Source organism: Orycteropus afer, unplaced genomic scaffold (assembly GCF_000298275.1).
Source record: "Orycteropus afer afer isolate SDZICR_OR568_19922 unplaced genomic scaffold, OryAfe1.0 scaffold00254, whole genome shotgun sequence".
NCBI classification, from domain to species: Eukaryota; Metazoa; Chordata; class Mammalia; order Tubulidentata; family Orycteropodidae; genus Orycteropus; species Orycteropus afer.
The window spans coordinates 2,095,468-2,120,950 of NW_006921841.1; the positions used below are offsets into that span (position 1 = coordinate 2,095,468).

Sequence of the window (25,483 nt, forward strand, 5' to 3'; positions counted from 1 at the left end):
GTAGTGCCTAAGGCACTTGACTGCTAACCAGAAGGCTGGTGGTTCAAACCCACCAGCCACTCCTCAGAAGGAAGATGGGGCAATCTACTTCCGAAGTGATACTGCCTCAGAAACCCAAGGAGGGGTAGCTATGATTCAGGTCCAACTCGATGGCACATAACAAAACCACCACCACCACCTCTGGAAGCCTCCAAATTTACCAATAAATATGGCTCAATATGTTTACAAATTAAATATATACCTTCACCTCAGAGATTGTGTGGAAAGATACACTCATCTCGTCCTTTAGGCAGAAACATTTAAATATTTCAAGTCAAATTCATACACTTAGTATTTTAGGTAAAACTTGATTTCTCCAACTGTCATGCTTTAAAATGGTAGGCATAAATTATTCTTATTAAATAAAAATATAAATGATCCTTTAAAAATTTTCATTTGAATAGCTAAGAATCTCTGTACTATAAAGTAATATCCCATCATTTAGTTTTTATATAGGCATGAATTTGTTAATAATATATATGCCTACACTTTATTTTAAATTGACGAATTATTCAGTATTTTACCCATTAAGTTATATTAATTAAAGTGAGATTTAAAAGCATGATCTTTAATAGAGGATTTAACAGGCCAAAGACCCAGATTTCTACATGTAGTTTATGAACTACAGTAAAGATGAATTTAAAATGAAAAACCAAAATTCTCCTAGTAACCTAAATTAAGCTAACTGTCATATAAGCCTCACCCGAATTCACAAACTGAAGTATGATGTTAATGAGACAAAAAGCACAAGTTCAAACTATATATAAAAATCCCCTTCATTCTACTTTATGAATGAAAGGACCCAAATCTTATACATATTGCAAACATAAACAGTGGAAAAAATATAAAGTCATTACTTCTATTAGAAGAAACACTGTTTACTAATAGCCATTAGCACTATCTTCACATAAACAGAACATATGTGTATCCCAATATATATTTAAATCTACATATAGAGACAGAATTACAAAAATATCATTCTTATTCTTTGAGGCCATAAATTTACCTATACAAAGTTCAGATGAAGTATATTTTTTACTATACTGGATATAGATATGACTTTACAGGAATTTGTATTTAATCAATGATATTTTTTCAACTGTTTAACATTAAATACAATAATGTAATCTTTAATAATTCATCTTGATTGAATGTCATGCCTTAGCATTTGGAATTCATATAGTTTATTGTGTACATTTGTTTCCATTTGAACAATAAGACGAAATAAATTTTTAAAATGGCATTGTACTCCTTGAGCTCTGATAAATGGAAATGCTGGGAAGTGTGTAGCCTTGAGTTAAGGTAACCTCTCAAAGAGAGCGTGGAAATGGTTTATAATATTTCAGGAGAAAATAAGATTCTAACGTAAAAGAGAACAACTTTTATAAAGAAGAGAGCCATAAAACTAAAACACAGCACTCCTTCCACATTGTCACATTAATTGTGAATTGCTAGGTAGAATTCTGTAATCAAGGTGAATTAAAAATATCTGGTACAGTGAATCCTCAGCATTTTTTGTTTCTCTGCATAATGAAAAATATAAAATAAAAACAGAAGGAAAACTGTGACCCATAGAGTGGCTGCTTGAAAGAACTTTCAATAAAATATCCTCCAACTGAATACTGCCTCAAAGCTTATTTTACATTTTATCAGAAATTTCACTATCCCTTTCTGTCAATTAATTAGTTGAAAAATATGCTAATATCATGAATTTTTATTAAAGAGCTAGTTAAAGATTGAGAGTCAACCCTGAAGGAAGTTTTATACTGTTGTTGTTGGGTGTTGTCAAGTCATTTCCATTCAGAGCAATCCCTGTGACAGAATAGAAGTGTCCCATAGGAGGTACAGGTTGCCTGGGCTTGCTCCGTGGAGCCACCATTTGGGTATGAACTGTCAACCTTTCCGTTAGCAGTCCAGAGCTTATCTGTTTCTCCACCAGGGCTCATTGGAGTTTTATATAGAGAATGTAAATTTTTCTCACTGAATAGTGGATTTACTCTACCTTTAGTTTGAGAACCAGGTCCATTCGGTATTTACCAAGAGGGTTTATGTCATTCAGAATCAAAGCAATGATGATGTCAATCCCATTAGATTCATGAGTAGCAATACAAGTCTAGAAAACAAAATGTTTGTAAAATAACATCTTATTTACATCATAACAGCAGTAGAAATTACATGTCATAAAACAACAGAATCACTTTAGTTTTCTGACCTTTAAAACATAATTAAGATTGAACATAGACCTTTTAGGTAGCCTGTCTGTTAACTGATTAGTATGGATTAAATGACTTTGTGTGCAGACTTTTGGGAGAAGCAGATGTCTTTTAAAATATACCATGTTTATAGATTTTTTTTTTAATGCTAGTTAATTTAAATGTTCTTCTAGTGACTAAATATTATTAAATCCATCACTAGAGTTCTTTACATTTAGAAGTTTAAGATCTGATTTATCCTAGCTAATAGAATTATTTCCATTCATATAAAGGGTGTGCCCGTATTTCAGAGCTCTGTAAGTCAACTTTAGTAGTAATGCTGCAGCATTTTTATTTGGCAGCTACTTAATCCCAAATGAGTGGTGAGTCATGTTGCTGTGCACACTGGTGGCAGCAAAGGCACTGGAGCTGGAGCTGCCTGATGTTTTGGAGAAAATAACAAAACCACAGTCACTACCATCAAGTAGATTCTGACTCATAGCGACCCCCATTGGGTTTCCAAGGTGGTAAATCTTTACGGAAGTAGATTGCCCAGTCTTCCTTCCGTGGAGTGGCTGGTGGGTTTGAACCACCAACCTTCTGATTAGCAGATTCCTTAGGCACTACACCACCAGAGCTCCTGATGTTTTGGAGACACCCTGTTAATTATGATGCTTGAGGGAAAAGTTCCACAGATTTCTTAAAATTAAGAAATCTATAAAACAAAAACAAAAAGCCCCAAACTCATGGCTGTAGAATTTATTCTGACTCACAGCAACCCTGTATGATGGGGTAGAATGGCCCCAGAGGGTTTCCAAGGCTGTCGTCTTTTATGGAAGCGGACTGTCACATCAATCTTCTGCAGAGCAGCTATGGGGTTCAAACCACAAACCTTTCAGTTAGCAGCCAAATGCTTAACCACTGTGCCACTAGGGCTCCATAGGTGATTAATAAAGGGTTCATTTTAAGGGTAAACTTCATAAAACATCCTAGAGATAAACAGCTATATTTTGAAAGTTAAGCTCTACTCTGCAAAGGCTATGAAATTAATTCATTTCAAAGAACTTGACAATCAGGAATTTGTGGGCTGAAATATTTGTTACAATGTAGCACCCAGCGTCAAGGCGGTTGAAAAATCTAAACCCTGGTGAATTAAGTGTAAAAGAGAAAAACTGAGCCACTCTGAAATGACTGCTTTTTCAGAATAAGCCTTTTCTTCCCCTTTGTCCCAGGACATTTCTGTTCCCCTGACACAGAAGAGGTTTCCATCTGTCTTCTACATTTCCTGAGGTTCTGCTGTTCACCAAACTTGAGAGGAAATCAATACACAGATTATCTCTGGAGTCTGCTCAAAACCTTCTTTCCTTCCACACATTTTCAAAGCATGGGTTCATGTTATTATTAGTTTTTACTCTCAGAGCTTACCTATTTTAGTAAGTGACTTTCAAAATGGAAAAGTAGGGAGCAAAAAGGCTTTCCATGGACTAATGATAAATACATATATATATTTTTTTCTATTGTGTGTGTGTGTATATGTATGTATGTTTTCTATTATATATGTGTGTGTGTGTATATATACATATATATTCTATTATAAGTATGTTTTCCATTATATATATGCTTTCTATTATACACACACACACGGTTTTACCAACAAGAAAAACAAATCTTGGTATATTTTTCCTTAACTTTAAACCAACAGTTAGGTTTTCTTGTATCGTTGCTTTAAGACACTGAAATATAATAACATAGGGAAATGTAAGACAAAACTGACAAATTCTTTTAGTGTGTCATATGTACATTATAGAAGAAAAAAACTCCCCTAAGAAATTATTTATGTCAGTAATTGTTTTTATTCCATGTACCTATATGTGTGCGTATGTGTGTGTGTATATACATGTACATGTATATACACGTGTATATGTGTATTTATGTTTATGTACACATAAGTGTGTAAATATTTGCACTATGTGTGTATATGCATATAATTTACAACTGTGTGCATACATACAACTTACAATAGAAAAGCAAACTTCTTTTCCCATTTTTTGTCTATGTCAAGCAATGACTTCTTTAAAATTTTTATCCAGAAATGTTTGTGATTTGAAAATCTTTTCCTCTAGCCATACTCCTGATCTATAATGTTTGAGTGGATGTTGAACAGTCAATTAGCAAACTCCAAGGTGACGCTTCCTTGCCTTTACTGCCCTAAATGTTCTGTCTTCAACTCCCCACAATATATTCTTAATATTCAAGAAAATGGAGTAAGAGACAAACATTCTGGAAGAAAGAGTTGAAACTTTGCCCTGAGAAAATGTGGCACAGTTAAAAAAGCACTGTGTTTACCAGTACTCAGACTCTAAATCAGATCTGAGTTTTAAGACTGGATCTACCACTTACTGATTCTTTCACTCTAAGACACTGTGAAAGTCACTTAATCTCTGAGTCTGAGCATATTCATTGGCAAAATGGGAACAATAATACCTACTTCAAAAGTTTACTGTGAGCATAAAGGAGATAATACATACTACCCACTCTAGTGGAGCCAAAGTAGACAAAGGGAGTTTATTCTAAAAATCCTGGAATGATTCACTAAGGATGAAGCTGAGCAATGGTGGAGAAACATATTTCACTCTTTTCAATAAGACTGATTTTTATCTTGAACATTTTCATGGGAATTTTCTTTTACGATGAAATTAAATAAAAACATGGCAGCGTATTCACCAGTCTATAATTCAGCTTTTGTGTGTTTTGGTATGAAAGTAAGCATATCTGAGTGGCAAAGCAAGAAGATCTTTTAAATGTACACAGAGGTTGATTCTTTCACCAACTTAGTCCTTTTGCTAATAAGTTAGTCATGAATACTTTTGCATGAAGAACTGCTTTCACAGTTACCTGATTTTCATGGCATGGACCCTGGCAATACTCAGTTAAGCTCTCCAGGGTCTGATTGACCAGGGCTACATTCTTCTCATTTATGTAGAGACCTAACAGGCCCAGGCCGCCAGTTGTACTTCCACAAATGCAGTCCAAAAACTGAAGGGTCTCACAGACAAGGTTGTAATTTGTTTTGTTGTTTTGATTCCTCAAGAAGTTCTGAAGGAAAAAGAAAACACATTCAAGAGGTTAAAAAACAAAACACTGCACTAACTATTTTCAGTTCTCTATGTGTGTTTGCCTAACTCAAAAAGATCCCCACGGCAGTGGTGAATGGAATTGTTCTGTATTAAGAAAGTGTTCACATTTATTAAATTTCTCTTAGGTTCAAGGGGGAAAAAAAAGTTGCCTATGTTTTTCCTCAAGCATCTATATTTATCAATATAGTTCATAATAAACATTTATCAATATCATTGACTTAAAACTATATACAAAGGGCAAAAACAGTAGAAATTAAGGAAGGGAAAAGAACAAAAGAAAACTAGAAGGAAGAGGTCCATTAGGGAAGGAAGCAAGTAAGTTTTTAAATAAATAAACCCTCGCAAACAGTATAGCATCACTGTTTATCAAGTGTAAGTGATTACAACCATTTTAGGGGATAACTTGGAAGTATCTATCAAAATTTTCAGTTTACATATACTTCTACTCCTAGAAAGTTATTCTGGTTACTGTATATGCCATAAGCACACAGAGGTTCACTGCACACTGCTTATAATAGCACATAAACTGGAAACCATATCATGCCCATCATATCATGACTGTTAAATAAATAATAGTACATCCAAGCACTGGATTATTAAGCTATAAAAATGAAGTACTTCCATATCACATAAACATAATCTAGTAATAAGCAATTTATTAGTAAGATATTAATAAATCAAAAAAAAATAAATTGAGAAACACTACATATAATATCACCCCAAATGTATTTGTTTCATTTTTTTAAAAAGTATATATGCATAAATTTATAGCGAACCCTCCTTGGGTTTCCGAGGCAGTATCTCTACGGAAGTAGATTGCTCAGTCTTCCTTTCAAGGAGTGGCTGGTGGGTTTGAACCACCAACCTTCTGGTTAACAGTCAAATGTCTTAGGCACTATGCTACCAGAGCGCCCACTAAATTTATATATGCTTATCAAAACCAAATTCACTGCTATTGAGTCAGTTCTGACTCAGAGCAACTCTTATTGGGTTTGCAAGGCTGTGAATCTTTACGAAAGCAGACTGACTCATCTTTCTTCCATGAGCAGATGGTGGGTTTGAACCACTGACCTTCTGGTTAGCAACCAAATTACCTACTACACCACTAGAGCTCCTTCATATATGCTTATATGAATATAAATGTCTAGAAAGAAACACAAACTGCTAACAGTGATATTTTGGGGAATATCCCTGGGGAAAAGGTAAGCAGAAAAAGAAATCTTCATTTTTCTTTCTTTTAAAATTATTATTTTAATTTATTGATTTATTATTATTTATTATTGAACTTATTTCTATCATTCTTATTCAAACAACTATTTTATAAGTAGTGTTTCCTACATTGCTTGATCTCACACTCCTATCAGTAAAGTGTTTGATCAGATATTATATGACACATATATGTTATGCAAAGGAGGTCTAGTGGTATAGTGGATAAGGCATTTGGCTGCTAACCAAAAGGTCAGTGGTTCAAAACCACTAGCCACTCTATGGAAGAAAGATGGGGTGGTCTGCTTCCATAAAGATTTACAGCATTGGAAACCCAATGGGGATTGCTATGAGTCAGAATCGACTCCATGGTCAGGAGTTTGGTTTTTATATGTTATGCATTGACAGAACTCTATGAGTTAAGGCAAGTACATACATATATATCCAGTATCCTCTCTCTAGAAGTAATACTTCAGGCTGTTGCTTTTTGATAATACAGTGATGGTCCTCTCCAACTTATGGATGGGTGATCCACAGAGCCAAAGGTTTTTACACATCTTTTAAATCCTCATTGGAGGATATTTACTCCAATACATATGGATCTACTTCTCTCATCTCAGAAGTCCTATACTCCAGGTTCTTATTGGAGAGGACATCTGCAAACTCTATTATTTCTCTAATTAATATTGGATATATGTTCTTAGAACACTGAGCATACAGTGAAAATATCAGGGTAGGATGCTATAGTGCAGATCCGAAGACTTACTACAGAAATTTCAGCTTCACTGTAATTCATTAGCAAAGTCATTGGTCAACTATGCCACCTAGTAGTATGGATGACTTGGCATGATGGAAGGTGTGTCTAACCTGAAGATGGTTTGCTCATTGGAAACCCTTCGGGTAAGGCTTTAATCATGACAATTAACTATTTTACCTTTTACTTGCTTGTCCATGGTGACTAAGTAGTGTGTATAAATAATACTTAAAAGTCCAAAATTCCTAGCCACCCGTAAGTTCATCTCTCTAACAAAGGAAAATATAAGACCAGAATTATATTCATTTACAAAAGCATCAACCTCTGGTGTTGTAAAACATCCTCTTCTGAAAGCTAGGAAGCTGCCATCTAGATGCAACAATGGGTCTCTCCTCGTCAAGAAGAAAGAAGAAAACCAAAATTAATGGAAACTATCAGTCCTAGCGACTGGTACACCATCCGATCTGCAACCTATACAACTATGAGACCAGAAGAACTAGATGGTGCCCAGCTACCACTGCCATCCACGTGGAAGGGATGTAGGAGATCCTGCATAAAGAGGGAGAACAATGTGGAACAAAACTCAAAATCATTTGGAGGCAAAAAAAAAAAGAAGGTGGGGACCAGGTTTCCTGGTTCAATAGAGCCTGGTGTAACCACTGAGACTACGGCCCCTAGCTGCCCTTCAGGTCTGGGATTGAACCCACAACTGTGGCTTCCAGCCAAACAAAGTACAGGCATGTGAGCTAAACATTTACCTCAAGTAGACACACGCCCTGGAGAGAACAATCATGGGAGAAGGAAGGGCTGCTTATGCACAGGGAGATAGCTCAGGGTGCAGAAGAGTATGAAGGGACCGACACTGGGAGGAGGTAACTATGGGGAGGAAGTGGGAGGGGAGCTGCTGCATTGTAAATTTTGGTCAATGACATGAGACAAAGTATATGTGAACTGCTGTATGAAAAGTGAATTTACTCTGTAAATCTTCACCCAAATCCTAATTAAAAAAAAAAAAAATCCTCTTCTGTATTAACTATTTCTAATGAGGAGATTTAATATAGGAAGAAATATCCTCTCCTAAGGAGCTCTGGTAGCGTAGTGCCTAAGGCACTTGACTGCTAACCAGAAGGCCGGTGGTTCAAACCCACCAGCCACTCCTCAGAAGGAAGATGGGGCAATCTACTTCTGTAGTGATACTGTCTCGGAAACCCAAGGAGGGGTCACTATGAGTCGGGTCCGACTCGACGGCACGTAACAACAACAACAACAACAACAAAAAATATGAATTGGTGAAGTGTAAATGTGGAAATTGTGCTGTCAAATGTTTTAGTGTATATATTTTTCTACCAAAAGAAAACAAGATATATGACTTGGGATGTAAATAATGAAAATGCTTCAAATCTATAAAATCAGGAAAGGTATAGATTAGGTAAATATGACCTTCCTCAGCATATGTTATGCTTTGGTGGCATAGTGCCTAAGGCATTTGACTGCTAACCAGAAGACTGCCGGTTCAAACCCACCAGCCACTCCTTGGAAGGAAGACTGGGCAATCTTCCTCCACAGAGATATCGCTTCGGAAACCCAAGGAGGGGTTCCTGAGTCAGATTCAACTCTATGGCAGTGACTGAGTGACTGAGTGTGTTAGGCTTAAAAAATTGACTTGAGGATACATAGAATGATAGCATATGATCCTGATTTTCTCTTGCATAAATGAATTTGCCTCACATTTTTCTTCACTTATATCCAAAATTTCTTCCCATTTTAGAAGAGTAATGTGGGTTTTATTGATTATGTTTCTGAAAGTCCTTGTTGGTTTCATTTGAATTTAATAACTTATAACCATGGGATGTAGTCTTGGCTTTCAGTGTAGATCTGAACACACTTGCTGGCCAAGTTCACAAAATTAAATAAATACCTGCAGTTCCCGGTTGTGGTTCTCACACAGTAACTGAAGAAATCTCAGAATTGGTTGCATAATGGCAATTGCAGGACTCATTGTTACTTCCTCTGCAGACTTTTCCTCAGCATTTCCTGCGTCTGGTCCTGTGCACATAATGTCTATTTCTGGATCCATTTCTCTTCTGTATATACAATATGCTTTGGATGTTGCTGAAGATGCTTCTGTTAGTTGCCCTTTCATTCCCTCTTTTAAATGTAATGATGACTCTCCTACTGAAAATAATGCAGTATTCTTATATTTCCAATCTAATTTCCTTTGGCTAATTAAAAAAGACAATCAGGTAAGCAAATTCTTTGAAAACTGAAATAATAATAGTAATAATAAATGTGACAAGAGGAGCAACAATTTTCTAAAAAGGAGTTGAGGCAGCAACAAAAAGTTAAAATTTCAATAAACCAAAAACCAAACCCACTGTCACCAACTCAATTCCAACTCACAGCAACCCCCACTGGGTATCCCAGGCTGTGAATCTTTACAGAAGTAGATTGCCTCATCTTTCTCCCATGGAACAGCTGGTGTGTCTGAACCACTGACTTTATGGTTAGCAGCCAAATGCCTTACCCACTATGCCACCAGAGCTCCTTAAATTTGCAATGAGACATAATAAAATCTTAATGCTTAGTCAATTGTAGAAGGCCTCATGTCTTTCTGAGATTTATAAAATATAAGAGCTCATATATATGAAAAGGTGGGGAAAGTATGGCCAATTTCAAAATGTCTGTATCTTTATAATTCGTATTTAATACCTTGACACTTTTGTTATTCCAAACACCATGAAATATTTTATGGTGTGTGGTGCTATAATTTCTGTTCTTAAAATTTGAATTTCATGAACACTTCAAAGGTTCAGGGCAGGTGTCCTTTAGCATGCATGTCACAATAAAATTAAACATTTTCATCTCACTGGTTAATTTGTACTAATAATGTCTAGTTTAAGTTTGATTCTGCAGTGCTATTTCAGGGTCAAGCCATGACCATTCTAATTTAAGGATGAAGCTCCATGTTCAGAACCACATTTGGGAAAATTAGAACAAGATAAGTGAGAAAACAAAGACTAAGTGCTTTCTACACACTGTTACCCCTTTTTCCTTACTCTATTCTCCCAAATACTCAAATACTTCATTACCTCTCATTCTTGGACCAGATGTCATTAGTTCATTGTCATCATCCCTTTTTTTGCTACCTAAGTCTATGGTATTAACTGTCACTGTTGATCTTATCTCTTTCTGAGCAGCCTTCATTCGGTCATAAAGAACTTTGAAGAATTTTTCTGACTTTTTTTGTTCATGCAACTGCTGGTAGAAGGAATACTGCAAGAAAACATATTTTAACATATCAGTACCCAAGAGGATAAAATAGTCTTTGTATGCTTAAAATGAGCACTATCATTATAGATAAAAGCACACATTTAATGTGTTACCTATTATTTCACAGATTCATAGATCTATGCAGTCTCTTGTATTATTTAACGTCTACTAATAATAACTTCTATTTAGTTAGCAATTTCTACCAAAATCCAGTATTTTTTCCTATGTTAATTCATCCTTATTGTATATTAAAAAGATTTACAAACTGTAAGAAGTTGTATACATAGAGTTTTTGGATTTTGATATTATCACACAGTCATCCACTGATTCAACATTTATTTATTGAATGCCTACTATCTGCCAGGCCCTATGCTAGAAGTAGGACAGAACAAAAGGGAAAAGCAATCACAATCTCTGCTCTCATGAATGTATAGTCTAGAGTGGGAAACAACCACTATTCCATTGATTATCTAATGTAAAGTGACTTTACTTACCAATAGTTATTTTTCTCTTTATCTTACTTACAGTATATTTAATTTTGAACGTGTTACCATGACAGCCTCACTTGTGAGAATCAACTGATTAATGGGTGCTAAATTAGTTTGGTATTTAATTAACTACATCCCTTTGCATGGGATATAAAATAAGCCCACCTTAAAATGAATTTTGCTTTATACTGAATAACAATGCATAAAGGGTTTAACACTACAAGTATGATAAAACAGATCTTAGTGAGATGTGGAAATACTGAAACTTCAAATTATTTGACCTGACCACTGTCTGCTTAGTACCATACAGACAAACCAGGAGAAGAAGACAGAGATAGGAAAGGTGATATACTCCAGAGAAGGCATAGTTTGAAAGGAATGGGAAAATTATAAGTTAGCCATACTAAAAACCATAGGGTACACACAACACAAATAAGATACACACACACACACACACACATATATATATATAATTAATAAAGAAACAATCCAGGAAACTGTAGTGATTGACAGTTATATAACCTTGATGAGAGATAGCAGTGTGAGGAAGATGTACAAAATATAATGATTTTCAGATCAAGTAGAAATGAACATAATCCAATAAAAGAAAATCTAAATAGCCAAGGTCAGGGAGTTTGTCTCTTGCAGATTCACTCTCCTGAAGGAATGCCTGGAGTTCTTAACCATAGGTCCTGGGACTTACAGCAAAGACTCTAATGACATGGGGTCTGGATGGTTATTTGTTCTGTAATTTTAGATATGGACAACGTATATACACAGAGTATTATGAAACCATAGAAGGTGACCTCATACCTACAAAGGGAAACTCCTGAGCAGAGGACTGGCAATCCCCCTAGGAAGCAGGCCAAAAAATCACAGTAACCATAGCAACTACAGTGAAACAGTCAAGCTGGTTCTGTTAATTCAAAGGATAAATGCAACATTAGCAGACCTCTGCGGTCCTACAAATTAAGCTGATGCTTAATTCCTACTATCTTCAATATGAAGAGGTTGGAAGGTAGAGAAGTTCCAATATAGTAACAAGGAAGTTATAGGAACATTGTGGCTCTGTTAAAACAAAGTTTCATGATTTATGAAATTCTTTCACATACATTATCTCACTGAAAACTACAACACAACAGTGAAATAGAGGATACTCTTATTTCCATTTTAGATTAATAAAATGGGCTTTAAAAAACAACAATGCAACACACTGCCATTGAGTCAGATCTGATTCATAATGACCCCTCCTTGGGTTTCTAAGGTGGTATCACTATAAAAGTAGATTGCCCAGCCTTCCTTCTGAGGAGTGGCTGGTGGGTTTGAACCTCCAGCCATCTGGTTAGCAGCCAAATGCCTTAGGCACTATGCTATCAGAGCTCCTAAAATGGGCTTTAGTGAAGTTAAATGATTTGTCCAATATTACATAACTAGTAAGTGGTGGAGTTAGAATTCAAATTTACATTCTCTGACTTGAAATGACTAACATTAAAAAGTAACCTCTTTATTAGGAAATGGGAGGACACAGAACTGTGCACATAAGGGATAGACAACAGATGCTAATATCAACCAATGTGTCCGTAATACTGCATTGCCATTAACACCAAACACCAGGCTACAGATAAATACATAAACACCTGTGATGATCAGACGGGGGTCAGTGAACAGAAGTATACTCTAGTCCAAGGATAGACTCAGCTGAGGCTAATCTTGCACAGACACCAGTGATACAAAATACCTGCAGTCCTTACAGAAAAATTAGAAGACACACACAGAGTAATCCCTCACAGACAACCAGACACTATGGGAGAGAGATCCAATAGATCTACCGTCTCAGGACCACAGTACTGGGGGACATCAGACTCAACTGGCAGAACAAAATACATAAAAGCCTTGCTCCACATCCTACATTGGTGAGTACTGACTGGGGTCTTAAAAGCTTTAAAGTGGCCATCTAAGTTGCAGTTAATGGTCTCCTAGCATTGGAAGCGAAGAAGAATGCAAAAAAAAAAAAAGGCATTTGGAAGCAATCAGCCATAGGATAAGATGGCCCTCGAGACTAGAAGAACTAGATGGTGCCTGGATACCAATGCCAACCACTCAGGAAAGCATCAAATCTGGAGATCCTGGATAGAGTGGGAAGGAAAGTATGGAACAAAATCCAAAAACTCAATAATGACCAGAATTACTGATGAATCTGGTGAGACCCCCAATACTATGACCCTGGAATGTATTCTGCACCTGGAATAAAATGTATCTACCCCCAGGGGCTGGCTCTGAACCCAATAGTTAACAAGATGTACACACAGACCACTCAACCCAGGATGTTGCACCACATATTCTATGGTAATACATCCCTTAGAACAGTAGATCACGGAACACCAGAGGACCAACATTCAAATTGAGGAAATGTAGGACAAACAGGAGTGCATAAATATGAGGACCACAGGGGGAGGGTTACAGTGTTAGGGAGGGGAGGAGACTGGGTTAGGGTTGGACATGGTAAATGAGGAATGAAACTAAATGTACATGTAACGTGGCATGTAAAACAAGCTCTTAAAATAAATAATAAAAAAGTAACCTCTTCAGCAAAAATCAACAGATTATGTACATAGACTATACCTTTTAAAACCTTTCTAAAAATTAGAACAGTATGATTTTAATGGAGATTGAAAGGTATGTTTTGTGTATAGTTACATAATCAATCTTAAAGGAGCCTTATTGGCACAATGGTTAAGTGCTTGGCTGCTAACCGAAAGGTCAGCAGTTCAAACCCATGAGAGAAAAGACCTGGAAATTTGCCTCTATAAAGATTACAGTTTAGGAAACTCCAGGGGGCAGTTCTAATCTGTCATATAGGATCACTATGAGTTGGAACTGATTCAACAGCACAACACAACACGTAATCTTAACAGGTGGTATAAGGCTTTCTCTTTATAAAGATGTGTTTTTTCATTTGGGGAAATTATTCCAAAAACTGCACAGTATAAAGGAAATGCCAAGGCTTCTGCAGGAGCCAAAGGTGATGGACAAATAGATCTGTGTGACAGAAAGAACCTAACCTCAAGAGGAGAGGAAAGGCTGGAATTTGGAGGAGCAGAAAAGGGAGGAGAGAATAGAAACTAGACAGATGCAATAAGACTAAGGCACAAAGCAGGGTGAATTGTTCGTTGAAATTTCCCAGTGATGAGGAGTGAGAGTAGATGCTTATGGTGATTAAGAGTACAGCCAATTGCCAATAAACTATGTTAAACACTTAAATTGACTTGCATAGTTAGGAGCTTAGATTTTAAAGACAAAGAAAAAAACCAAACTCACTGCCATTGAGTTGGATGCGACTCATAGTGACCCCTTCTTGGGTTTCCAAGGCGGTATCCCTATGGAAGTATATTGCCCAATCTCCCTTTTGAGGAGTGGCTGGTGGGTTTGAACCACCAGCCTTCTGGTTAGCAGTCAGATGCCTTAGGCACTACGCCACCAGAGCTCCTGATACTAAAGACAGGGCTGAATTTTATATCTTAGTACTACAGAAACAAGAGTATCAAAACAATCCATAAACTGAAGAAGCAACACGATAATGGCTAAGGAGACTACAAGGATGTAAAATAATCCCCTGGGGATTGGCAGATGTCATGGGCAGCAATGGGTTTCAGGCTACTATAGGGCAGGGAGTAGGATTCATACTGGTTTCAACTAGACTTCTTAGAGCCAGGGGCCACAGCTGACATCTGGGCTATTAACAGATGTAGATAAATGAGAAGCCTGCAGAGAAGAAGGATGGGTAAATACAAGTGTTATATTTTAAAATGTTTTAATATATAAAATTAATGTTGTTTCATCAACCATTTGTTGAATGGCTATAAAGCACTGTACATATAAAGAATAGGACATGAGCCTTTACTTTAAGAAAGCTGAAATTTAATTACAGAGACAGGATATAATAAAACAAATAGCAAACAAGGTACATCAACAAAGTGCCAAGTGAGTATTACAGAAATGAGCATGCTATGGGAATTCAGATAAAGAAGTCAGCCACAGGCCCCCATCAGATAGGAAAGGTTTTGTCAAAGTGGAAGAATTTGATTAAGATCATCCATTCATAGAGCCATTCACTCCTGAACATTTATTGAACCCCAAAATTAGACCAGACATAGCACCAGACACAGGAATATGAAAATGAACAACATATGGTAGGATTTGCAATTTATAAGGCAGAGGCAGCTACCTAAATCCACAGGCACAATAAAGTCTCAGAAAGCCATTAAACATGTCTGTGGGATATAGCATGAGCACATAGTAATGAGTGGTCAATTTTGCCCAATGGGGTCAGAAAAGGCTTCAGAGAAAAGTTTATTGAGTTGAATCCTCAAAGAGAAGAAAGCAGCATGAGAAATAATGCAACATATTTGAGGAAAAGCATTTAATAGAGCTGGTGCACAAGAAAAAGATAGCAGAGGGGAGGTATGCAATAAGAAATATAAGTTGTAAATTTCAAGGGAATTAAATGAAGAGTCTTATGGACTATGATAGGGAGTTTACTTTCACAGGCAAGGTGACAGGTTTTAAGCAGTTGAGGCAACAGTTGAGAGTAAGGCAAGACTGGAGGCAGCACTACGAGCTGGAAGACTATTCGCTGTGGTGCAGGAAAAAAATAAGAGTCTCTAGTGAGGACTGGAGATTCAAAGTATGGATATGAGAGATAGAGAGAGAAAAGAATCATCAATAGGATGTTTTAGAAATAGTGCAGGTGAGGAAGAGGGAGGGGTCAAGGCTGACTTTCAGTCTAGTCAGATAAATGGGTGGATAGAGTGCTCGTCACTGAGAAAGGCAATGCAAAGGGAAGAGGAGTAGGTGTCTGAGGACAAATAATGGATTCATCTGGAACATGTTGAATTTGTAGGAAGGCCCACTGAAGATTTTCAAAAGGCAGCTGGATGTAGGCTCTAGAACTTCAGAGTAATTTGGCCTATGATTAAGAATCACAAGCATAGAGTATAAGGTAACTATGTGGAAATGCATGAGATCATATCAGGTAAAGAAGTAGAATCAACAGGGGAAAAAGCCCAAAATAACTTGGGAAATATCAGGATTCAAAAGTTAAGTATAGGAAGAGGAGACATCACAGAATGCTAAGAAAAAATAGTAAGAGGTAGAAAGAGAAGATGGGGAGGAATGGTGCCCCAAGAGGTAGCAGGAAAGGTTTCAAGAAGAAAAACTCACCATGGCAAATGCCACAGAAACACCATATAAATAAAGACTAAATAATGTTTATGGACCAACTTGATAGGAGTTTAATACAGCAAAATTCAGCTTCTGACAGGAGCTGGTTTATCCCCCTGATCAGCTATATGAGGACATACTTATGCGTAAATATATATGGAGCTATAAAGATGATTCCCCCATCAGATGACCCTCTATAACCCAGAAACAAGAATCTAAAAAGTACTGTAATCCCAGGGATTGTGTCCACCTAAGCCCTGATCGAACCCATTGCCACTGAGTTGACTGCAACACATAACAACCTTATAGGACAGAGTAGAACTGCCCCACAGGGTTTCCAAGGCTATAAATCTTACACAAGCAGACTGCCTCATCTTTTTCTCAAAGAATGAAGAGCAATTGGTAGGTTTGAAGCCACGAACCTTTTGGTTGGTAACGGAATACTTTAACCACTGTGCCACCTAAAAACTCAAACTCACTGCTGTTGAGGCAGATCCAACTCATAGCGACCCCTTCTTGGGTTTCCGAGGCGGTATCCCTATGGAAGTAAATTGCCCAACCTGTCTTCTGAGGAGTGTCTGGTGGGTTTGAAGGCCAAATTATCCTCCACTACCACCCTCTGATGTCTAATATTAAGTAGTTGTTGAATCAATTTCTTTGGAAAGACCCAACTGAATACCTGATTTTATAAGAAGAGACAATTTCTAAGAATTCCTACTCAAATCCCTCTGCCACTCCCTTTCCCAACTTCCTTCATAGGAATTTGTGCTGCAGTTTCAGTACCACGAGAATTTTAAAGACTTATTTTTCTAACTATGAAATCAGTGTTTGGGGAAGTTTTTTTGGTCACCATGACATTGTCTCTTTATGAAGTCTTTATTTCTAACATAGGCTTTTATTCCTACTAAACCAAACAAACCACTGCCATCGAGCCAACTCTGACTCATATGACTCTATAAGACAGAGTAAAATTGCCCCACGGGGTTTCCAAGGAGAGAAATCTCTATGGAAGCAGATTGCTTCATCTTTCTTCCATGAAGCAGCTGCTAGGTTCGAACAGCCAGTCTTTTGGTAAGCAGCCCAATGCTTTAACCACTGTTCCACTAGAACGCCTTTATTCCTACGAGATGTGTCGTATAGTGAAATTCCTATTGTTCAAAATATTCCATGGCTAATTAAAGGAAAGTACACTAGTTTTTAATATTATTAAATGTGATATCTACTTGCCATGAATAGGGAAAATGTGTTCTGGAATGCTCAATTAGTTGTAAACATAGTTTCATTTACTGATGATAAAGGCAAACTTAGAAAGAGCAGGTAAAGAACAGAAGGATCAGGAGGAGGACATGTGTTCTCTGGAAACAGTGCTCGTGTTTGGGTTCACCCAGCATGGTTTGCTTTGGGTAGGGGGGAACCTGGGTACAACTGGGCTGGAGTTTCAAAGTGAAAAGTGTACCTTCTAGAAACCATGGTCTGATCCCCTGCTTACAAGTGAGCATTTTGTTCACCATGGTGAAGCACTGAATCGATGAAAGGAGACTTTCAGCTCATTCCTCCAAAGCTCAATGAATACATGAAATGGTTCTTATGGGATTAACTTTAGAAAGAAGTTGGTCCTTTTCCTTGGTTCCTGAGAAATAACCTCTAAAACCTTGGAAATTCACCAGTGAATAAAATGTCTTTAATGAATTCTACAGACCACACCTGAGAGTTTATAACTAATGCTGGGTAGAGGCTGACTATGCCAGAAAGACCAGGGGTAGTATCAACCAACCTCAGGAGAGAGGAGCTGGAATTTTAATTACATAATGAGACCACCAATAAAAAATCTGGACACTGAAGCTCCATGAACTTCCTGGTCAGTGATAGACATGGATCCATGTGGGAAGTTAATGCATCTGTTTTTGGGACATGGAAGCACTGCTGTGGGAACTGCCCCAAGCCTCACCATATGCATCTCTTTATTTGTATCATTTTTGCTAAAATAAAATCATTATCCTAAGTATAGTTCCCATAAGTTCTACGAGTCATTCTAGTGAATTATTGAACCCAAGGGAGGATGGAGCCAGGAGAACAGAAATGAATAGAGTCTTGGGGAAACCCGAGTTTATGGAAGGTATCATGAAGGAATAGTGGAAAGCTCCAAATTTGTAGCTAGCAGGTCAGAAGTGAGGATGTAATGGGGATTCCAAACTTATGGCTGGCATCTGAGATCTGGGCAGACTTGTCAGTCTGGACAACTGTGTCTTTTAACTTTTGAGGCCTGACCTATCCCCTGGTGCTTAGAGTCAAAGGAAAAAGTGCTGCATATGTAGCTGGAGTCATAACAGAAATATAACAAAGAAAATAATTGAGAATTGAATTGAATTAAATTGATCATTACAATATAATGTCTGAAAAGTAGGATTTGATTTTCAACTAGGTGGTGTGAGACGTGGATTTGATTTCCCAGCAGTTTTTCTATACACCATCAGTGGAAAACTCGGTTATTAAAGCATATTTTATTTTGATTTTTTTAACAGAATAGAATGAAGTTTTTAGTATCTGAAACTATCAGAGTAACAGGGAACTCTCGTGGCATAGTGCCTAAGGCATTTGACTGCTAACCAGTAGGCTGACAGTTCAAACTCACCAGCCACTCCTCGGAAGGAAGGTTGGGCAATCTACTTCCATAGTGATACCATCTTGGAAACCCAAGGAGGGGTTGCTATGAGTCAGATCCAACTCAATGACAGTGAGTTTTGTTTCGTTTTGTTTTGTTTTTTAATCAGAGTAATGGGCATTGTGAGTTTTGGGCAAAAAGTAGTTACTGTTCTAAACTTCTGAAAAGGTATATGGGAGTAGTGATGAGATGGGTGATCAATTTTATTTAAACCTGCTACAATGCCAAAGATTCATGTAATAGTATAAGTATATCATCTTTTAGGAGCTCTGGTAGCATAGTGGCTAAAACACTTGACTGCTAACCAGAAGGCTGGCGGTTCAAACCCACCAGCCACTGCTCGGAAGGAAGGTTGGGCAATCCTACTTCCGTAGTGATACTGCCTCAGAAACCCAAGGAGGGGTCGCTATGAGTTGGGGCCGACTCAATGGCACATAACAACAACAACAACAACAACAACAACAACATATCATCTTTTATTTAACGAATTTAATTCTTAAATGACTCAAAATGTTATTTTTATCTTCACAAATATGACATATAACTTCTCTAAACAAATCAGAATTTCTGGTATAATGTTAGAAGGATGCTTCTAACGACTGGTCTGCTTCCCTGAATAGTTTCTAAAGCTCTTTCATTTCTACAGCAAATCAAATAAATTTATGAGGAAAATGTGATACATAGAGTCTTTTTTCTGAAATAATAATGAAAAGCTAAAGGAAAATACTACTTACCTGGTGTCTACGACAAGTAAGAAACACAAATGATGAATGTAATATGCATGATGATAAACAGGTACCTGTGTTTGTGTATTTCCTCCTTCAAGCAATGCGATGCCAAGAACAATGCCTTCTGAAAAAATTCTATCATTTTTGGTGTTGACTATAACATCAATGACAAGTTCAGATGCACCTTCTTTATCCAGAAGACATTGAATATCTGACATTGATATCCCCATCTTATCTGAATCTTGTCCAGAATAGCTTCCTGTGATTACAGAAGGAAAGGAAAAGAAACTAAATTACAGACATTATTAGCAAATAAAGTTTTCAAATTTTTAAACATTAAGAATATTTATTACTAGGACTTCTTACCCTACCAAAGTTAAACATAACCAGGAAAAAAAAAAAAAACTCACTGCCATTGAATCAGATCCGACTCACAGCGACCCCTCTTTGGCTTTCTGAGGCAGTATCACTACAGAAGTAGGTTGCCCAATCTTCCTTCCAAGGAGTGGCTGGTGGATTTGAACTGCCAGCCTTCTGGTTAGCAGTCAAATGCCTTAGGCACTATCTCACCAGAATAGAAACTCAAAAACCAAAAACAAAACTCACTGCTATTGAATTGATTCTGACTCACAATGACCCCCATTGTGTTTCCGAGAAGGTAAATCTTTACAGAAGTAGATTGTCCCATGTTCCTTTCATGGAGTGGTTGGTGGGTTTGAACCACCAACCTTCTGGTTAGCAGTAAAATGACTCAGGCACTGTGCTACCAGAGCTCCTTTATATACCAAAAGCAAATGGCCAACACAGTAAGACTAAGAAAAAGGAAGACAGATGTGTACATGAGGTACAGACAACAAAGGTAAACCCTTTTGCAAACATTAACCTCTGGGTAAACAGATGGGTAGACAGGCTGAATGATTAGGTATGTCTAGGCAAAAGGGAATATACCTATGACCATACATAAGGTTGGCAGATGACATTTCTACATATGTATTTTTATGTGCTATAAGAATGTCTATGTACATAATAAAGCTAACAAGGAGCAAAGTTATCATAACTTCTTAGCCACAGCCAAGCACCCTGATGGAGTGAGTTGTTGGACTTGTGGGCATAGGACCATGGTAGCAGAGGACATAAAACTCAATTGGCATAGCATACTACACAAAAGTACTGTTCTACATCCTACTTTGGTAAGTAGTAACTGGGGTCTTAAAAGCTTACAAGTGGTGATCTAGATGCAACAATGGGTCTCTCCTCATCCAGAGCAAAGAAGAATGAAGAAAACCAAAGATGCATGGAAGCAGTTTGTCTGAGGGACTAGTGGCCCATGTGAACCTCAGCCTATATAACCATGAGACCAGAAGAACTAGATGGTGCCCGGGTACCAGTGTCAATCACTCAGACAGGGATCTGTGCAGGACATCCTGGATATGGTGGGAGAATAATGTGGAAAAAAACTCAAATCATAAAAAAAAAAAAAAAAAACAGGTTTACTGGTCTGATAGAGCCTGGTAAGACCCCTGAGGCTATCTATGGTCTGTAGGTACCTTTCAGGTCTGGAATTGAACTTACTCCAGCCAAAAAAATAGACAGACATATAGGGTGAACATTTATATCAGGTAGATACACTCCTTAAAATGATCGATTATGGGAGAACACAAGGGCAATATTTGCATAGGGAGATAGCTCAGGGGGCAGGAATGCACAGGAAAGATACAAGGAAGAGGTAACTACAGGAAGAAGTAGGAAGAGAGGTGTTACATTCTGAGAATTACAGTCAATGTCATGAAACAAAATGTGTATGAAGTGCTATAAGGAAAATGAATTTGCTCTGTAAACTTAAGTAGAACCTTAGGTAAAAAAAATATATCAAAAGTTGCAATAAATAAATAAATACATCTTAATAAATGTCTGACCAAAACCAAAACCTACTGTTATCAAGTTGATTACAACTCACAGTGACCCAATAGGACAGAGCAGAACTGCCCCATAGGGATTCCAAGGCTGTAAATCTTTATGGAAGTAGAATGTTACACTTTCTCCTGTGAAGTGGCTGGTGTGTTGAAACTGCTGACCTTTCGGTTAGCAGCCAATGCCTTAGCCACTGCACTATCAGAGCTTAAAAAAAAAAAAAAAAAAGAAGAAGAAGAAGAAGAAGAAAATAGAACTATGACTCAATTAAATCATTTCTTCAAAGTCAAAAGGTAAATTGAATTTTGATGTTCAAATCTTTGTTTCATAAACTGAGTTGTACACATTTTTAATAATGCTTTTTAAATGACTCTATATTTGTGCCATTTTAAATAAAGTACTAGAGTAACTCTCACAGGAACACATGTGAATCCTAAACTGAGAAAAAAAGGGAAAACCTTACCTCCCACCTGTGTACTTTTTGAGTAGGCTCCTGAGAGATGTCCATTCATACCAACTCCATAATCACCTTTAAAGTATCGATTGAGGAGTATTTTTCTTAATGTGCTACCCTAATTAAAAAAAAAAAAAAAGGTGTTGATTATTGTTTCCATTTTAGTAAAAGTGAAAAATGTCAGTATATTAAAATACTACTTAAACATGCATCTTCTGGATGATGTTGAGATCTAAAAAATGTATGTCCTTTGAACAGAGAACCAATAATAGCAAGCAACAACCAAACATTAATACACAAGATGACATAACCTAGAAACAAACACAGCTATGGAAGTATCCAAAGTAAAATAAGCTTACAAGATTGTAAACAGGGAGCCAGAGACATCAGTTGGCAAATGAGGACAACTATACTCTAAAGAGAGGGAAAAAAACAGTGTAGTTACAGAACTTCTACATGGCGAGAAAGTCAAGAGAGTTGCAAGACAGCATAGACTGTTCTAAACTCTGGGAGAAAATTATAAATCACAAGTAACCTCAAAGAAATATGATAAATCTTCACATCACAAAAAAAAAAAAAAAAAAGAGGAAAAGTACAAATATTTAGCAAATACTAAAACAATACCAATGATAACAGGATTCCTAAATATAATGAGCTCAGTACAGAAAATTTTATGGAACAAAGAAACCAGCTACACCATGAAAAAACACATGACAAAATGACAGCAACCAATTTATACTTGTCAATAATTACATTGAATGTCAATGGATTAAATACACCACTCAAGAGACAAAGAGTTGCAGTCTGGATAAGAAAACATAACCCATCAATATGCTGTCTAGAACAGACATACCTTCTAGAGAGAAAAATAAAAATAGACTAAAAATCAAAGGTTGGAAAAAGATTTATCAAGCAAATGGAAACTAAAAAAGAGCAGAAGTGGTGATGTTAATTTCTGATCAAATTGACTTTAAGACAAAAACCATCATACACAAGAAAGGACACTATACAATGATTAAAGTCTCAATTGAACAAGAAGTTGTTGTTGTTGTTATGTGCCGTCGAGTCATACCTGACTCATAGCGACCCCTCCTTGGGTTTCTGAGGCAGTATCACTACAGAAGTAGGATTGCCCAACCTTCCTTCCAAGGAGTGGCTGGTGGGTTTGAACCGCCAGTCGTCTGGTTAGCAGGCAAGTGTCTTAGCCACTATGCTACCAGAGCTCCCTGAACAAGAAGATATAACCATAATAAATATTTATGCACCCAATGAAAGAGCCCCAAAATACATAAATCAGACTTTAAAAGAGTTGAAAAGGCATATAAATGACCCAACAGTCACAGGTGGGAGACTTTAATACACCACTGTCAAAGGAAGACAGAACTGGAAAGAAACACAACAAAAATACCGAAGAGCTAAACAATACAATTCACCAACTTGACCTTATAGACATCTATAGAGCACTTCACCCAACAGCAGCATAATATATATTCTTTTCCAATGCACATGGAACATTCTCCAGGATAGACCATATGTTAGGCCATGAAGCAAGCCTTAATAAATTTAAAAACATTGAAATACTGCAAAGCATCTTCTCAGATTACAATGCTATAAAATTAGAAATGAACAATAGGAAGATCAATGGAAAAAGAGCAAACACATGGAAACTGAACAACACCCTCTTTAAGAATGACTGAGTAATAGCTAAAATGACTAAATAGTAAAAAATGAAATTAAAAAGCTCCTTGAATCAAACAAGAATGAAGACACAACATATCAAAATCTTTGGGACATAGCAAAAACAATGATCAGAAGGCAATTTATAGCAATAAATGCACAAATCAAAAAAGGAAAAAAAAAAAGCCAAAATCAACACTTTAAACCAACATCTCCAACAAGTAGAAAAAGAACAGCAAGAAAAGCATACAGTCACCAGAAGAAAGGAAATAATAAAGATTAGAGCAGAAATCAATGAAACAGAAAATAGAAAGATGATTGAAAAAAAAATCAACAAAACTAGAAGTTGTTTTTTTAAAAAGATCAATAAAATTGACAAACCAAATTTAACGAAGGAAAAGAGGGAAAGAATACAAATATGATGAATTAAGAAACAAAATGGGTGATATCACAACAGAACCAACTGAAATAAAAAGGATAATATCAGGATACTATGAAGAACTGTAGGTACTCTGGTGGAGTAGTACCTAAGGCATTTGACTGCTAACCAGAAGGCTGGAGGTTCAAACCTACCAGCCACCCCTTGGAAGGAAAACTAAGCAATCTCTGTAGTGACACCACCTCAAGAACCCAAGAAGGGGTTGCTAAGAGTCAGATCCTCCAACAAATTTGAAAATCTTGAAGAAATGGACAGATTTCTAGAAACTACTACTTACCTAAACTAATAAAGACTGAGGTTGAACAGATCCATAACAAAAAAAGAAATTGAACAAGTCACAAAAAAATTACCAACAACAAAAAAGCCTTGGCCCAGACGGTTTCCCTGGAGAATTCTACCAAACATTCAGAGAAGAACTGACATCAATCCTACTCAAACTATTCCAAAACATAGAAAAGGATGGAATCCTCCCTAACTCATTTTATGAAGCAAGCATAACCTTTTACCAAAATGAGGCAAAGACATCACTAAAAAGGGAAACTACCGACCAATATCCCTCATGAATATAGATGTAAAAACCTTCAACAAAATCCTAGACAATAGACTCCAACAACATATCAAAAAATAATCCATTATGATCCAATGGGGTTCAATTCACATATGCAATGATGGTTCAATATGAGAACAACGATCAATGGCATCCATCACATAAATAAAACATAAGATAAGAACCACATGATCATATCAGTAGATGCAGAAAAGGCATTTGATAAAATCCAATACCCATTCTTGATCAAAACTCCCAGCAAAAAAGGAGTAGAAGGGACATTCAACATAATAAAGGGCACCTATGCAAAACCAACAGCCAACATTATTTTCAATGGAGAGAAACTGAAACCATTCCCCTTGCGAACAGGAACCAGAGAAGGATACCCTCTATTACCACTTTTATTCAACATTGTATTGGAAGTCCTAGCCAGGGCAATAAGGCAAGAAAGGGAAATCAAAGGCATCCAAATTGGGAAGGAAGAAGTCAAATTACACTTATGTGCTGATGATATGATCCTATACCCAGAAAACCCAAAAGACTCAGTGAAAAATCTACTGGAACTAATTGAGAGATTTAGCATAGTGGAAGGTTACAAGATCAACATCCAAAAATCATTTAGATTCCTCTACACCAGCTCCAGGTCTCCGGGAGCAAGGTAAGCACAGGCGGGCTGGTGCTTACTCACTGATCTGCACTGAACACTTTCCCTTGTTACCCTTCCGAGAGGGACCGGGTCTCAAGGAGCAAGGTAAGCAC

The 25,483-nt window shown here is 37.0% G+C and overlaps 1 protein-coding gene across 1 annotated transcript in view; it reads right to left on the bottom strand.

Annotated features, from left to right (window-relative positions):
• ITPR2 (inositol 1,4,5-trisphosphate receptor type 2) overlaps window positions 1-25,483 on the bottom strand; it is a 724,583-nt gene that overhangs the window by 178,911 nt on the left and 520,189 nt on the right. Inside the window, exons 38-43 of the mRNA XM_007949781.2 lie at window positions 22,071-22,179; window positions 19,768-19,955; window positions 10,418-10,601; window positions 9,247-9,503; window positions 5,127-5,327; window positions 2,042-2,152 (exon numbers count right to left, since the gene is read on the bottom strand). Coding sequence (XP_007947972.1) covers window positions 2,042-2,152; window positions 5,127-5,327; window positions 9,247-9,503; window positions 10,418-10,601; window positions 19,768-19,955; window positions 22,071-22,179 — 1,050 coding nt within the window. The remainder of the gene's footprint in view (window positions 1-2,041; window positions 2,153-5,126; window positions 5,328-9,246; window positions 9,504-10,417; window positions 10,602-19,767; window positions 19,956-22,070; window positions 22,180-25,483) is intronic.